Source organism: Podarcis pityusensis, assembly GCF_964106645.2.
Source record: "Podarcis pityusensis genome assembly, chromosome: 5".
Classification (NCBI taxonomy): Eukaryota; Metazoa; Chordata; class Lepidosauria; order Squamata; family Lacertidae; genus Podarcis; species Podarcis pityusensis.
In genome coordinates, this window is record NC_138032.1 from 96,351,754 (window position 1) to 96,366,537 (window position 14,784).

Here is a 14,784-nt window from a genome sequence, read left to right on the forward strand (position 1 = left end):
TTGAAAGAACGATCTGCAACCTGAAGTCACATCCATGTCTTAAAGACATGAGCAAATTGAGCTCGTATTTTGCACAATTTGTATACGGTGTCTGTTTGATAATGTGTGGTTTGCTATGCCTAATAAAGGATACTGGACATGAGCAAATGAAGTGTCAGAAGGGAGATACGTGCCTGTTACTTAAAGAAAAACCTTTCTGGAAGAAGAGTTAAAAACCCATGTCTTCACACATCAGGGAAGGCGGGGGGAAAGAATTCTTATGCATGCAGATGCCTACAACTTCTGTGGCTTAAAGTCACCCATGATTATTCCACAGGAGCCCCTATGGATCCCTGGCTAGTTCACAGATTCCATACATCAACTATTATTCCATTAACATTCGACACCTTGATTATAATATTTTAGATGCCTACTAAAAACTTTATAACAGCAAACCTATCCAGACACATAATTCAGTTATGTACACTTGCTTTTAAATTATGCTGATTTTATCTATATATTAGGATTAGGGATAGGAAGTGCTTTTTTGAAGTTCATAAAGTTCCATAAAAGAATGAATGAATGTTTGCAATTAAATAGAACTAGACTCAGGGCATCCAGGGGCCATTCATTGGCAAAGCAGAGTCTGGTGCTTTGAGGCACAAATAGAGAAATCCATTTGTGCCAGGCCTGTCAAAAAAATGCTTTTTTATGGGGTAGAGAATGCTCTGCTCTGTGAGTCCAGTGAAGCTCTTCCTCACCGCATGGGGACAGCATTCCCTGAAACAGCAAATAACAGATCACTTCTTGCTACATGCCGGGACTTTGTCAAGTCAATGTTAACCAATAATGCTGTCAATCCAATGCAAAAAGTGGGTTTCCTCAAGTCATGCATAGAGAAGACCCATGGCACCCTCTCTCCCTACACCATTTTTTCTGTAGATCTAGGAACACCCTGCGCTTCTAGTGTGATTCCCCACTATGCACAAGCAGCATTCACACAAGAGGACTGCTCTTACAAGGTGAGTGATCGGCAGCAGGCATACTTTAATCTGAAGGGCTTTCAACCCCATGCAAAGGACTGAGGCTGATGTTTTTCTATTGTTAAGTACGTGAAAAAGAAAAAGAAATGATGTTTCTGAGCAATAAATACATCTATGCCTCCTTATCCCTTATATTCTACGTCTAGGCCACTTTGTACAAAATCTTTAATTAAAAGTTTTTTCCCTTGGAATTGTCCCCATCAACAGTGAAATAAAGATTCCCCCCCCCCATTGTGTGCATGCGCACACACACACACACACACACACACCATGGAAGGGCACAGCTGTGCACACATGAAGTGCTATTCAGCACCAAATGAATTGGAACAAAATAAGTACTGAGACTGTTATGCTCTTAGTTTTGGCTCCTTATTCTCAGTAGCACAGTCTAACTTGTCACTTTATATTGATTCCATCTGTTTACACTCTGCAGAGGATTGGCTTCCGACAGCGAACGTTTCCTATTTACCAGCTGGTAAAGATAGGCCAAACCAGATAGGAAAGAATTAAATTATTTTCAAATCCTCATAAACATAAAATGAAAAGAAAAAAAATAATTAACGGGGGAGTGGGATGGGGGTGGAGACTGAGTGATGGTGATGCGAAAGCCAAGCCCTGTCTACTTTATGTTGTTCTGGAAATTCAAAAGGGCCTTGTGTTGATTGTAAGATATTTACTTCTTCACATGCTGCTGTTTATTACATCTGTGAATGCCCTGCTATAAAGGTAAAGAACCCCTGACAGTTAAGTCCAGTCGCAGATGACTCTGAGGTTGTGGTGCTCATCTTGCTCTACAGGCCGAGGGAGCCGGCGTTTGTCCGCAGACAGTTTTTCCGGGTCATGTGGCCAGCATTCTGGTGCAATGGAACACCGAAACCAGAGCAGCGCATGGAAACACCGTTTACCTTCCCCAGCGGAGCGGTACCTATTTATCTACTTGCACTTTTAGGCGTGCTTTCGAACTGCTAGGTTGGCAGGAGCTGGGACCGAGCAACGGGAGCTCACCCCATCACAGGGATTCGAACCACCAACCTTCCGATCAGCAAGCCCAAGAGGCTCAGTGGTTTAGACCACAGTGCCACCCGTGTCCCGAGTGCCCTGCTAGTGTAATGCTAATGAGATCCCCGGTGCTAATCATGTTAAAGGCTAAAAATAAGACAGGTGAATAGAACCCACTAACTGCATCTGACTGCACTGGTGAGGGCTCATCCTCGAATCTACCTAGTGGCAGTGAAGGCACGGCAAAGAAGGCATACTTTGCTGCCTCCATTACATCTTCACTGGGTCATCCAGCAGAGGTTTTTCTGGATAGTGCGGAGCCTTTTACTGTCTGGCTCGAAGGAGGTGACAGAAATGATGGTAGCTCACTGTGACTTGTTTGCAAAGCATTTTGAGCATGAAATTGCTTGCATCCACCGGAATCCTGACTCTGCTGTTACAGCAGATGAATCTCAGGCACTGTCTAGTCCGGTTGTGTTGGGTGAGTTTCAGTTAATAAGGCCGGAGGATGTGGAGCAGCGCTTGGACTGGACAGAGTGACCACTTGTGCTCTGGACCCTTGCCCCTCTTGGCTGATAAAAAGTAGCAGGCAGGGGACAGCTGGCTGGGCCAGGGAGGTGATCAATGTCTCCTTGCAAGAGGGGGTGGTTCCTGCCTGCTTGAAGGAGACAGTGGTAAAACCTCTCAAGGACCACCTCTCCACATATGAACTGATCCAGACCCTGCAATCATCATCTGAGGCCCTTCTTCATGCACGTCCTTTGTGAGAAGTCCAGAGGATGGCAACATGAGAACGAGCCTTTTCTGCCGTTTGCTCCTCATTTGGGGAGTGCTCTCCCCAGGGAAGCTTGCCTGGCGCCATCATCACTTATCTTTAGGTGCCAGGCAAAAACATTCTTCTTCTCCCAGGCCTGTGGCTAATTAAACAATATGTTTTTATGCTGTGATCCTTAGAAGGGCAGCATAGAAGTCTAATAAATAAATATTACTAAATGCATTGGGTTTTACGTGTGTCTGGCATTGCAAAAAGAGAGGAAGGGATATCAAACGCCTTGTTGGTAGACAAGACCTTGTTGGGTGAGGGCTGGGTAGAGGTTCTGTGAGCCTGCAAACCATGAAGGGAATTCCTAATAAAATAAGGGACACAATCTAGATGAAGTTAAATTGTAGTTGATATTTTACTGTTGGTGGCTGCACTCTCTGCATGGTGGGTGAGCAGAAGAGCATCAAATGGATGAAAAAGAACAGAACTTTCAACCATTCTGTCTTTATGGAACTTTTTCACCATCCCACCCACAGGGCCAGTCCCTCTTTTCTGTACTTGCTGTAGAAAAAAAAAAATAACCATTCCTGTTTGGAGAGGTATTTGCAGTGCCTTAATAGAAAGCGTAAGTTGGCACCTACATGAAGAGGACTTCTTTAGGGTTGAGGGCACGGCATTGTGAAGGAATAGAGGCCCAATTCAGATGAACTGTGAAATGTTTCATGGTACAGTAACCAGTCTGTTCATGCCTGTCCCCTCAAGAGGTTTCAAGGGCTGCACTGGCCCCCAAGGCCTGGGGTTCCCCACCTCTGCCACAGAGTACACTAGCACACGAGGGATTTGTCCCAAGCTGCTTATAAAGGAAACTCTAATAGATGGACTGCTGTTCTAGTCTTGAAGCTGGGATTTGAAAGGGGTTTAAGAGCATTCATTCATTCATCTGGAGAATTCCTGGAGACAAGTTTAGCACAGAAGATGCAACTTCTGCATCCCTTTCATCAGCTTCATTGTGCTGTTCTACCTGCAGTCTAAAAGAGTGACATACATATCTATCTGATGGGCTGGTGGGCATCTGTACACTAACAATGCAAATACTCCCCCCGCCAAAGATATTCAAGGTGACATTTGCAACTGCAGGATCATCCAAATCTGTGCATCATCTCCTTGACTTTGTGGATTAATCCTTTTTTCCAATTTAAGGATGCTAAAACTGCAAAAGATCCTGTATTAAACTACTGATAGATAGATAGATACTTACATATAAGCTTAATCTTAGATCGTCCTTAATCAAATAAATAAATAAACACAAGCTCTTATACATTAAATTTTCTGGAAGCTTAATTGGGGCCATGGGGCATATTTTCTGTTCATAAATGTTGCAACAGAAAGATAGCTTGGCTGTTTCATTTGTCATGGGGAAATGGAAATGTTACTCTCCTGTTAGCTGCATGAATATATATATATATGTGAAGAAGAAGAAGAAGAAGAAAAGCAATGGCAGCCATAAGAACTATATTTGAGCGATGACTGATAGGGTTTACTGTAGTGAGGAATGAATGACAGTCTTGGATGCAATCTGTCCCGACAGCTCTGTGATATGCTAATGTCTCACACAGTCTAGGATGACAGATACAGACACACTTCATGAGAGAAAGATGCTGGCACCTGGATCCGATATAGATACATGTGGGTGAGATGGCGCACACAGCGCTTGTGCCAGAGAGGCTGCGTTTTGGTAAACAAGGCTGCTCCATCTTGCTATGCCGCAGCTGTACTTGCTAATCCTCTGCAAAAACCTCCTGCCTAATTATTAAGCCTGGAGAGTTAATGCCAGCGTGATTTGTCTTTGGCGGCCAAAACGTGTTTCATAGGTGAGTAAAGCCCAGTGTTGGGGTACACAAATGTGGGCGCTAGGGGCAACCATAAATCTTTTCCTGGAGACTGCTTGTTCCTGGATGTCCGGCACAACACCCAGAAGACCTCTTTCCCTACGTGCTCAATGCATTTCATGGGGGGCAAAGAGTGGAAACAGACACAGACTGCCTTCCTGCCCCCATGTTCTCTGGCATTTACTCCAGACCCTGGAAGGAGCAAGGGTCCAAGTGTCTTCCAAGCTGGCACAAGGATGCAAAGGGGCAGAGGTGGCTCCTCACTTTGCATCAGGCACTGGGGAAAGTCAGAAGCAACGAGACAGTCTCCCTGTTTCTGAAACTTAGCACAAAACGAGAGGTGGGTGACTCTCCTTTTCCCCTGAGTTTTTTGAACACACGAGAGATCTTGAGAGAGAGCTCAGCGGTGACCACAGGTAATGGCTGGCTATCAAGGGCAGGGAAAATGACTGAGTGTTACTTGCTGTGCAATACCTTCTCCCGTAAGAGGCATTCTAGCTGACTCAACGTCCTCGACCGCGAATCTTCAGCACTACTCCACCTAAAAAAGTAAAGGTAAATGAAATTACCATGAACAATGTTGCAGATCAGCAGTGCCCACCATACTCCCCCAAAGAGCAAGATATTCAGGGCCTTTCTGCCCCCCCCCCAAAGGCTCCGTTTCATGCACTGTTTGTGCACTGCAGCCCCCCACTAGTGGCTGTTAACTGATCTCACACCCGGCAGTAACAGGACCACACTGCCTCCTTGTTTGTTTCTTCGGTCCAGTGTCATGTTGCACATTTGGAAAAAGCTGCCCACAGACCCCTTGTCACCAACCCATAATCTCAAGGACTCTCTCCCTTTTATAACTACTCCTGGCAGAAATAAGGAAGACACGTCTGCTCTGCTGTCTTCTATTTCTCTCCCACCCCAAGTATTTCAGAGCATCCTTAGATTGCTGCAAAATGGAGAGCAGGATTCGCTTCCACTCTTTCTGCCTCTCGGCCTTTACAGGGCTCTCCCGTTCCCTCACCGCCTTTTCCCTCCCTGGTAACAAACCGCTAAGTGGGGGAGAGAATATGCATTAAGGGGGGGGTGTAGTGAGGGTGGAGAAACATGCTCTGGTACACGTCACCCTTTCCTTTAAAATGGACACCTGCAATCTTAACCCCACCTCCCCCCACCATGCATGAGGGGCAGAAAGTCTATGACGCCACAAGGAGGACTTCTCTTCACACTACAACAAAAACTCCTGGATAATGTGCTGAATGTTTCTGCTGCTCTAAGGAGACCAGTTGGCTTGGCAACTATTATCAGTTGAATATGCCCAAGCACCAGGGCTTGACCTGAAGGAACTGGGGACAACGTTTGCAAAGGAAAAGGAAGGCAAAGTGAGATTTTGATGTGCCTGAAATTGAAACTTTCAAGAGACTGAAATTTTAGCATCAGAATTCACAAGATTATCCAAAAGGAGCTGTGTGCTAAAGCATTTTCTTTTGTATTTGAGAACGATAATCAAGGTTTGTTGTATTACTTAGGCTTGCCATTTAAAATAAATGCAGTAGTTCCAAGGTTTTTTGCCTTTCCTTTTTCCTACAACACATCTCTTTTTGAAAACTTAAGTTAGCAGTTGGGGGGGGGGGGTCCAAGTAGTTAGCCTTGCCTAGGGCTCAAAATAGCCTGGCACCAGCACTGCTGCCAATGTTGACATGTTGGGGCAATGAGCAAGCAGCAAAGCTCTTGCAAGTTGAAGGAGTAGGGCTTTGAAGGATCAGCCGCAGAAAGAAAATGAAGCAGAGAGGGGAGAAGGCCACATGATGTGGTCCAAGGAGATGTGGTGTGAAAGCCAAGAAACCCGATATAACCCCAAAACTATAGCATGCCAGAGGCATACTGCACGGCACCATACAATGCATTTCTTCGAGAAATCCTATTTGCGTTACCACCAGTTAGAAGAAAAGCAGGTTTTAGCTCAGGGACATCTAAGATGCAGTCATATCAGAGGGAACGTCATGTGGTCCCAGCCCCCAAAATGCAGCAACATCCAAAGTTTGGAGTAAGATTTTGGGTGCTTATAAGAGGCTGAAGATGAAGGAGGAAGCGGCAGCCATAGTAATCAATGGAGCTGATGAAGAGCAGAACTGAAGCTCTGACCAGCATTTAATTAGCTGAGAGCCAAGCTAGACAAGCACCAGGAAATTCACTTGCAGCCTTCTTTCTATGCCTTCCCCACAACTGATGCTTGTGGCAAAGGGGGACAGAGATGTGGTATCCCATCCCCAAAAAGCCAAGAGAACAGGGATGGGGTTTTTAACCTTTTCCACCCATCACATTTTCCTGATCAACTAATACAGTGGTACCTCGGGTTAAGTACTTAATTCGTTCCAGAGGTCTGTTCTTAACCTGAAGCTGTTCTTAACCTGAAACACCACTTTAGCTAATGGGGCCTCCTGCTGCCGCTGCGCCACCACCACGTGATTTCTGTTCTCATCCTGAAACAAAGTTCTTAACCCGAGGTACTATTTCTGGGTTAGCAGAGTCTGTAACCTGAAGCATCTGTAACCCGAGGTAGCACTGTAACCTAAATTCCTGATTTCCTAATAACCACTTCTTTAAGTGGGTCCAGGAAGACTCTCTCACAGAGGGAAGTATTCACCAACCCACAAAACCTATTGCCCAGCCCTGCCTGGCTCACATTTATAAGCCAGGATAGGCAAGGATCAAGGAGACAGGTGGTCTCTTTCACTCATCCAGGCATCCTGTCCACATCCTTGGAGGTAACAGCTTGAAAATGATTGCAGACAACCTGAATGGATAAAGTTCTGTCACTCTTCCCTCTCACGGTGGAGTCTTCCTCCCTTTGAATCTGTGTGATTTTATCTGCCAAAAACTTATTTATATGGTGCTATCTAAGCACATAATGCTCTGCAACCCAAGATAATTTGGTTTTTAAAAAGTCAGAAAGTAGTCCTAAACTCACTTTCTAAAATCTTTTATAAGGAAAAACAGCAGCTGTATCACCCTCCAGTGGTAGATCAGGGTATAACTAGGGCTACTCCTTTGAATCTGATAGGCTTATGTCATAATAAAAAGGCTAGTATTTTACGGTGATACAGAAATCTTTGTTGTTCTTGGTACCACAAACTAACATGTACGTATGGAATATTGGGGGGGGGGGGGCAGAGACTGGAATTTACATCACACATTTTAAATACTCGTACTTTGGTAATATTTTTTTATGCAAAAATATAGATTATTTTAGAAAGCTAGCATGCCTATCCTTCTGGAAACTTAAAATACCGGTAATAAACAGATCACAAAAGTTATCAGGTGTCTGTGTCCGTACGACAGCTTCTGCGTACAAAGCACTGCAGAGTTGTCCTTACAGGCTGATCTAGATCTCCACTCAAATGAGTTTTGGAGAATGTCAAGGCGCATAGGAGTGTAATTTCCTGGGCCAGTCTCCCTGAATTTCTCTGTATTACACAGATCCGGGTGCTGGTGCACAACCCTGAATCTATTGGGCTGTTACTGTAAGTTCGGGTCCTCACACACTGCCATCATTCAGTTTCCAGAGCACTTAAAAATATATGTGCACTTGTCAAGCCAAATGGTGGGCCAAACTCCTGCATCAGCTCTGTGGCTTAAGAAATGTAAGGTGTGCTCGCCACATCCAGGCAGCTAAGACCTTCTTCTGGCCTTGAGTGGCTTTACATTGCAGCTTTGTGACAACTTTGTGGCTAGTATTTTTTAAAAGTCCTTTGTGAGTCGGTTCTACCTTGCCCAGCCCAGAAAGCGCGCCTCATGTTAAGAACAGTTTTGGTTTAAGAACGGACCTCTGGAACGAATTAAGTTCATAACTGGAGGTACCACTGTATTGTATTGAGCTGTGCTGCTATGCAGCAGCAGGGTCAAAGGCATCTTTGACACAACTGATGTTTCTCCTAAGCAGGTGCCTAAACAATACTTAAAAGTTTAAGTGTGATGGTGTTGTATACTTAAGTATAAGTGTATTGTAAATAAATGAGCAAATAAATTTCTTTCCCCCCCCCCTTTCTTTCCTAAACAAGAGATAAAGGCATACATAAGTGTGGTGTCTGCCATAAGCATAATAAAAGTTAATTTGGGGGCTAAACTAAATTTGGGGGCGCTTGGCGGATCTTTGCACCACGGCAGCGCATATGCTAAAGACTGTGCTGTTCTTGTGCCGTGCTTGTGAGACAGTATCTGGCTAACCAGAATTCTGGACTAGGTGGACTGTTGGGTCCTATGTAGCAAGGCTGTTTTTATGTATGCATCTGAAGAGAGCAATGTTACACCACCATTCTGCTTGCAGGCTCCCTGTATGCCCCCTGGTCGGCTACTGTAAGTACTGTGAATACTGATGCACAGTATTCTCAGTCTGGGAATATCCCAGACACTGCGGGGAAAGTTGAACTATAAGATATTGAGAGGGAGAAGGGAGTTGGCACTGGTCTGCCTTTTTCGCTGACAACACCATGTTCTTGGTGATGTGTAGGCCTGCCTGAAGTTTGGCATTACTACTTCTACCAATCTCAGAACTTCACAGTTCAATTTAGTTGAAATCAACAAAAGTTCTTACGTCCTTTGGAGGTGGTTAACCGGTCTGGCAAACTTCGACAAGAACTCAAGATAAGGTACAGCAACTTTGGTACAGCCCGGAATCTGTTTCAATACAAAGAAACTTAACGTGAATGGTATTCTGTGGCGGTTGTTTTTCATTATGTTGCCTCCTCCCTTATTGTTCCATTAAGGTAACATTTAATTAAATAGTTAATCTTCTTTGTTTAGATCTGTTTGCATTCTTTCATTTCCCAACAAATGTGTTATGAGCTTTCAAACAGCCCACAGCAATCTCATAAAAATATTTGTTATTCTAATTGCTCACCGGTAATATTATTTATTATAATTTATATTCCACCTTTCGGTAAAACCACACACTCAAGAAAGCTTTTCAGTGGACTGCTTCTTGCCATGCTTCTTACTGACATATTGCTTCCATTTAATATTGGGAAGTATCATAACAGCTAGAATGTTTTACAAGAAAACTTGTAATTCCATTGGGCCTGTGACTCACAGCAAATTTATACACACACAGAAATCCAAGTGGGAATGCTTTTCCTGGACTACACTATCTCCTGCTGCAGGTAGAGAGTTATATGTCTGGAGTCTCTTCTTCAATAACAACAATTTAAAAACCTCAGTGTGCAGAGAGAAAAAACAGCATGCAGAGATTGTTATTGGCTTGTCCCTGAGTTCAGATGACATGCCTAGCTAGATCATGGCTTGTTTGCCAACAGGAGAAAAGCTAAGTACCTGCCTGTGTGATTGACACCATAGGGAGAGATTTATTTATTTCCCCCAAAAAAAAAATTATTAGTTTTCACAATAGTATAAAGAAACAAACACACAAAACAAACAAACAAAAATCATAGCCTTATTGAAAATTACAGTTATTAACTTTGTTAAGTGACTTCCTCGCTTCCCCTTGGTTGAATTTCATTGCATGTCCTTTTAACGGTTTTCCAAATCCCAATTTTTATGAAATTTAACTTAAACATTAACACCCTTAGATGTTCACCTTATGGAATTAAACATATTAATTCATCACTTAACATAAATAAAATCCTAAGCCCATTAAGTATCTGCAAGCTGTTTTCAGTTAGTTTAACTTAGCAAATTTAACTAAATAATCATTAAATTTATTCCACTCTTCCTGATACTCCTCGTCCTTCTGGTCGCGGACTCTTCCGGTTAGGTTGGCTAGCTCCGAAAAATCCATCATCTTCATCTGCCATTCTTATAGGGAGAGATTTAAGCCCTCCTTCCCAGCTGAGACTGTGAGAAACTCACACTGGCACCAATAGGTTTATTCCTAATTCTAACTGACGCAAAAGTGGGAGATTTTTACAATCACAATTGCTCCTAACTCACATATGGCAATTAATTTTAAAAACCAATGCTGTGATTGCTAATTATGCCTAATGATACAGTTAATACAACATGCAGTTAGGCCCTTTGATAACTGATAAAAAAGCTTATATACACCCACAAGACTACACACCTTGTCCAGCAAAGCATCAAACTGTTCTTGCGTCAGGGGTAAAATGAATGTTTCAATCACTCTTCTAAATTCACCCTTAGTGACTTTCAGGGTTTGATCAACGTCAACTGTCTGAAATGCATTTTTGAGTTCATCTTCTTTTGCAAGAGTCTTCTGAAGCAAGATCTGCTCAATATCCACCGAAGACAACGTGGGGTCAGGGAGAGAACTGACAGATCCAGCTAGAAAATATATTATAAAGTTATAGTGCCTGTGGTACATAGTTCCTTCAGCAAACCAAGCACAGAGTCATGGCAACTTCTACATTATCAACCTAAGTTTGATTTTTCTGCAGTAAGAACCTTTCAGGACTCCAAACAGGCAGGGGGAGATGGGGGCATGTCCACTGTTCTTCTGTTGTCGGCAGAGGAAAGCAGCAGATGCCCCTAGAAAGTTTTAAGGAGGACATGAAGGCAGTAGCTCTCATTTACTGCTGGTCCCTAGCACCTACTATCCAAAAGTAGACTGCCTCTAAACAAGGAGGCTCCATTTAGCTAAGAGACCCATCCTCCTTGAGCAATACAGTGCTCCATGTTCCTCCCCCAACTCTTGAGCTTGAGTCACAGCGGATAAGTTTCCAAACTCCCTCTGGAAGTCCCTTTCACCAGGCATCTGGGAAGTATCTTTATTTTATTTATTTATATTGGATATTTATATCCTGCCTTTCTATGATAAAAGCAAACTCAAGCCAGTTTGAGGCCTGAAGGTCTTATTTCCTCTTTACTTTTCCTCTTGGTGTGAAAAGAGACCCAATTAACACCCTCTTACCTTGAAACCTCCCTTAACTGGAGGTCAGCAGTAACCTGACCTATCTCCCAATTTCCTTGAATTATATTGCACTACAGGTTTTACCCTGCCAAATCTCAGTCAAAGCTATTTAGGGATTCTCCAGAGTGATCTTGCTTTGTGTTTCTTCTCTGTAACAATGGGGCTTCAAAAATCCTTTTGGAGAAGGCCTTTCGGAGTTATCTGTTCCCTCTCCATCCACACTGATGCAGTTTTTACAATGCTCTCTCTCAGACCAGGCCAAAAAGCTTAATTGTGAAGAAAAGAAACTCAAGTGAAGGGACACTTTGAAATGGATTGGGGGGGTGGGGAGGCAGGAAGTGCAACTGACTAGCAGGAAGCACAGCTGAACTGCACTTCCTGTTCACTCCATGTTGTACAAAATCAATCTTGTGCATCTTTCCCAACAAGGAAACAAATAAGCTTCCAGTGTGAAGACTTGCTTGCATATCTCCCCGCCTTAAAGAAATGCATTAAATCGTTTTAAGAAGAGCCAGAAAAATGCAGAGAACATGAAGCACAAACCTACTGCTCTTTCTGTTCCCCTCGATAATTTCCATATCTCTAGCAGCCTGCCTTACAGTGCTTGGCTGCTGTCAGAGCCTGCAACATAAACTTTAGTAAACATGCTTACTTGAAATTGATTTGATAGATGTTTGTGTGCTGCTGCTGCCACTGCTGCTGTTGCTACGTGTTGATGATCTGGTTGAAGGTGTCGACAGGCCTCTTGAATTAAACACAATTCCATGGGATTGAGGATATAAATTACTGTAATCAGCTGCACTAACCACTCTGGACATGATTCCTGCGAAAAGTTAAAAGGCGTGACACCAGCTATGAGGGCATGGAATTGAATCAGAACTGATCTCACTCCACAAGCAGCTTGAGCAATTCCAGGGGGCTGAAACTTAGGGCTCGTCCACATTTGCGCTTGACCCATGCCTAGAAAGCAGATTCTGGAAGACACTTTAGATCAGGAAGATTGCACTGCACATCACATCTGCTTCAACCCTTATTTCCAACTAAACATGCTTAAATAATGGACTGTATCTATTTAGGATATGAATGAAACCTTTGAAGTAGGCTCCACCAAACATAGTAGGGTATTTCTAAGTCAGTATGAATAAGGTGAGTCTGTTAATAAGCTACATGCAGAGCCAAAATGGCATTGTAGTTATAATTAATGCTGAACTTGGGCTGTGGAGACCCAAACTCAAATCTCCATTTGACCATGAAGGTGGCTGGAGGGCCTACCATGATCTCTCAGACAAGCCTACCTTTCTATGGATGTCCTGAATACAAAAGAGGAAGACTCTATGCTCCTTAGACAGAAAGAGCAAATAAATTGCAGCACACAGAGAAAACAGATTTGGCTGCTAAGGATTTCTTTTACATAGCAGCTGCTCCTGTTGCTACAAAAAACCCCAGCCTGTTCTCTGAACTTGTTTCATCTGCAGTAAGCACGCAACTTCTGCACATTTAACTTGTGTTCCTTCAACTTTATGCACTTGGCAAATAAAAACAAAACTGAAAGGGGGGAAGGCGTCCTGGGAAAAAGGACTTTGGCGATCCCACAAGCCATTGCACTCGGTGTGCTTTGATGATATGCTATATTGGCTTTAAGGGTGGACTTTGGCAATACGGTGCCCTGAGCGAGGACAAAAATTGGTGTCCCCTCCCCCAAAATATTTATTTTCGCAATGGTTCCTTTTGACACAGTTGCTTTTTTATGGATCCTCTCAGTAGATAACAATAAACCTATATTTATATGGGTATTACTATTATTATGTTGCGCCCTCTCGCCTTGGCCCCCTGTGCGGGGGGGGGGGGCGCCCTAAATCCAGCGCTGCCCCAAAACATGACCCCTGTGGAAGTCACAGGCTTGCTGCACTCGTTGAAAACAAAACAAATCACGTTACAATATATCAAGATTAAGGATTAGGATTAAAAAGGAGGGAAAGGAATTGTTGGATTAACAAATTGAATTGGAATACAAAAGAGGGAGGTATGAGGAGGTCCAGGAAACAAGTAAACGTAAAAGAAGTGAGGAAAAGATGGAATTGTTTTTAACTGTTTTTTTTTCTTTGTTTTTCCATTTTGTATCTTTTCTTTTTATTGTTAATTTTTTTTTTATTAATGTGATTTTTTTTCTCTTGAAACTTTAATAAATATTATTTTTTTTTAAAAAAAAGAAAACAAAACAAATCACAATTTTGTACCTGCAGACTCTTCTCCAACTACGGGAAAGGATTCCCTGCCTGATGACGCCGAAGGAAGCCTCCTCCCGGGATCCTGAGTACCTGGCTTTCCCCGGGCCGGCAGAGGGGGCGGCGGGGCGGCGAGACCCCGCGTCCCGACGAGCTTCTGGGAAGTTCCGCCGCCCGAGATTCCGCACGCGCGCCGGCCAAGGCGCGTTTCTAAGACGCTGTTGCCCCGGCAACGGGAGGCCGCTCCGGATTGGCCGGGATGCCTGGCGGCTGCCTAGCAACCGGGAGGAGGGCGACAATCGCATCCCCGCGCTGCACCTCCGGCTCGGCGTGTTGGGTTTCCCCTCTGCAAACGAGCGCGCGCCCGGATCGGCGGCCTCCCCTGCCTGGCTGAGCTGAGGCCGCCGTCCTCGCGCGCTTTTGCCTCGGAGTGAGTCCCAATGGGACCCAGCGGAAGGGGCTCTGCTGCCATCCCAACTCACCCGGCTGCGCAAACGGAGAGGGTGGGGCAACGGGGATCGCAGATCGGAGTTTCCAAGTTGAGGTCACGATCCTGTGCGCGCTTTCTGGGGAGTTGAGTCCCGCTGCACTCGAGGGGGCTTTGCTTCAGAGGAAGCCGGCGCAGGAGAGATCGGCAATGACTGTGTAGATAAGTTCACCGGCGCAGAGCATATATCTCTGTGGCTTGGGCTCAGATGACGTTTGCGGACCAACAGTTGTTTGCTGGACTACAAGTCCGTCATCCCTGACAGTTGGCCATATTGAACTGGGCTGATAGGAGTCGGAGGGTCAATGAAAATCTGGACGCCCAGAGGTTGCCCGCCCTTGTTTCAGCAGGTGTTGTGCACGCGGCAAAGTATCCCTCGCTTGCCTGCCAGGAAATGCTCGCACACCCGATGAATTCCTGCACGACATGCAACGGGCAGGAAAACAAAATGTGCAGCTTCGAGTAACGCAAAAACAAACCAAAATGAGTTGTAAAGTAGGAAGATGGCAATTTGCCCTAGACTGT

At 44.3% G+C, this 14,784-nt stretch overlaps 1 protein-coding gene across 2 annotated transcripts in view; it reads right to left on the minus strand.

Annotated features, from left to right (window-relative positions):
• Positions 1-13,949, minus strand: part of EFCAB6 (EF-hand calcium binding domain 6) — a 104,735-nt gene extending 90,786 nt beyond the window's left edge. Inside the window, exons 1-5 of one of the 2 annotated variants that reach the window (XM_081005413.1) lie at positions 13,785-13,949; positions 12,200-12,370; positions 10,741-10,961; positions 9,259-9,341; positions 5,148-5,214 (exon numbers count right to left, since the gene is read on the minus strand). In XM_081005413.1, coding sequence (XP_080861539.1) covers positions 5,148-5,214; positions 9,259-9,341; positions 10,741-10,961; positions 12,200-12,365 — 537 coding nt within the window. In that variant the 5' untranslated portion in view covers positions 12,366-12,370; positions 13,785-13,949. The remainder of the gene's footprint in view (positions 1-5,147; positions 5,215-9,258; positions 9,342-10,740; positions 10,962-12,199; positions 12,371-13,784) is intronic. The other variant, XM_081005412.1, reaches the window with a different exon arrangement.
• Between the last annotated feature and the right edge of the window lie 835 nt (positions 13,950-14,784).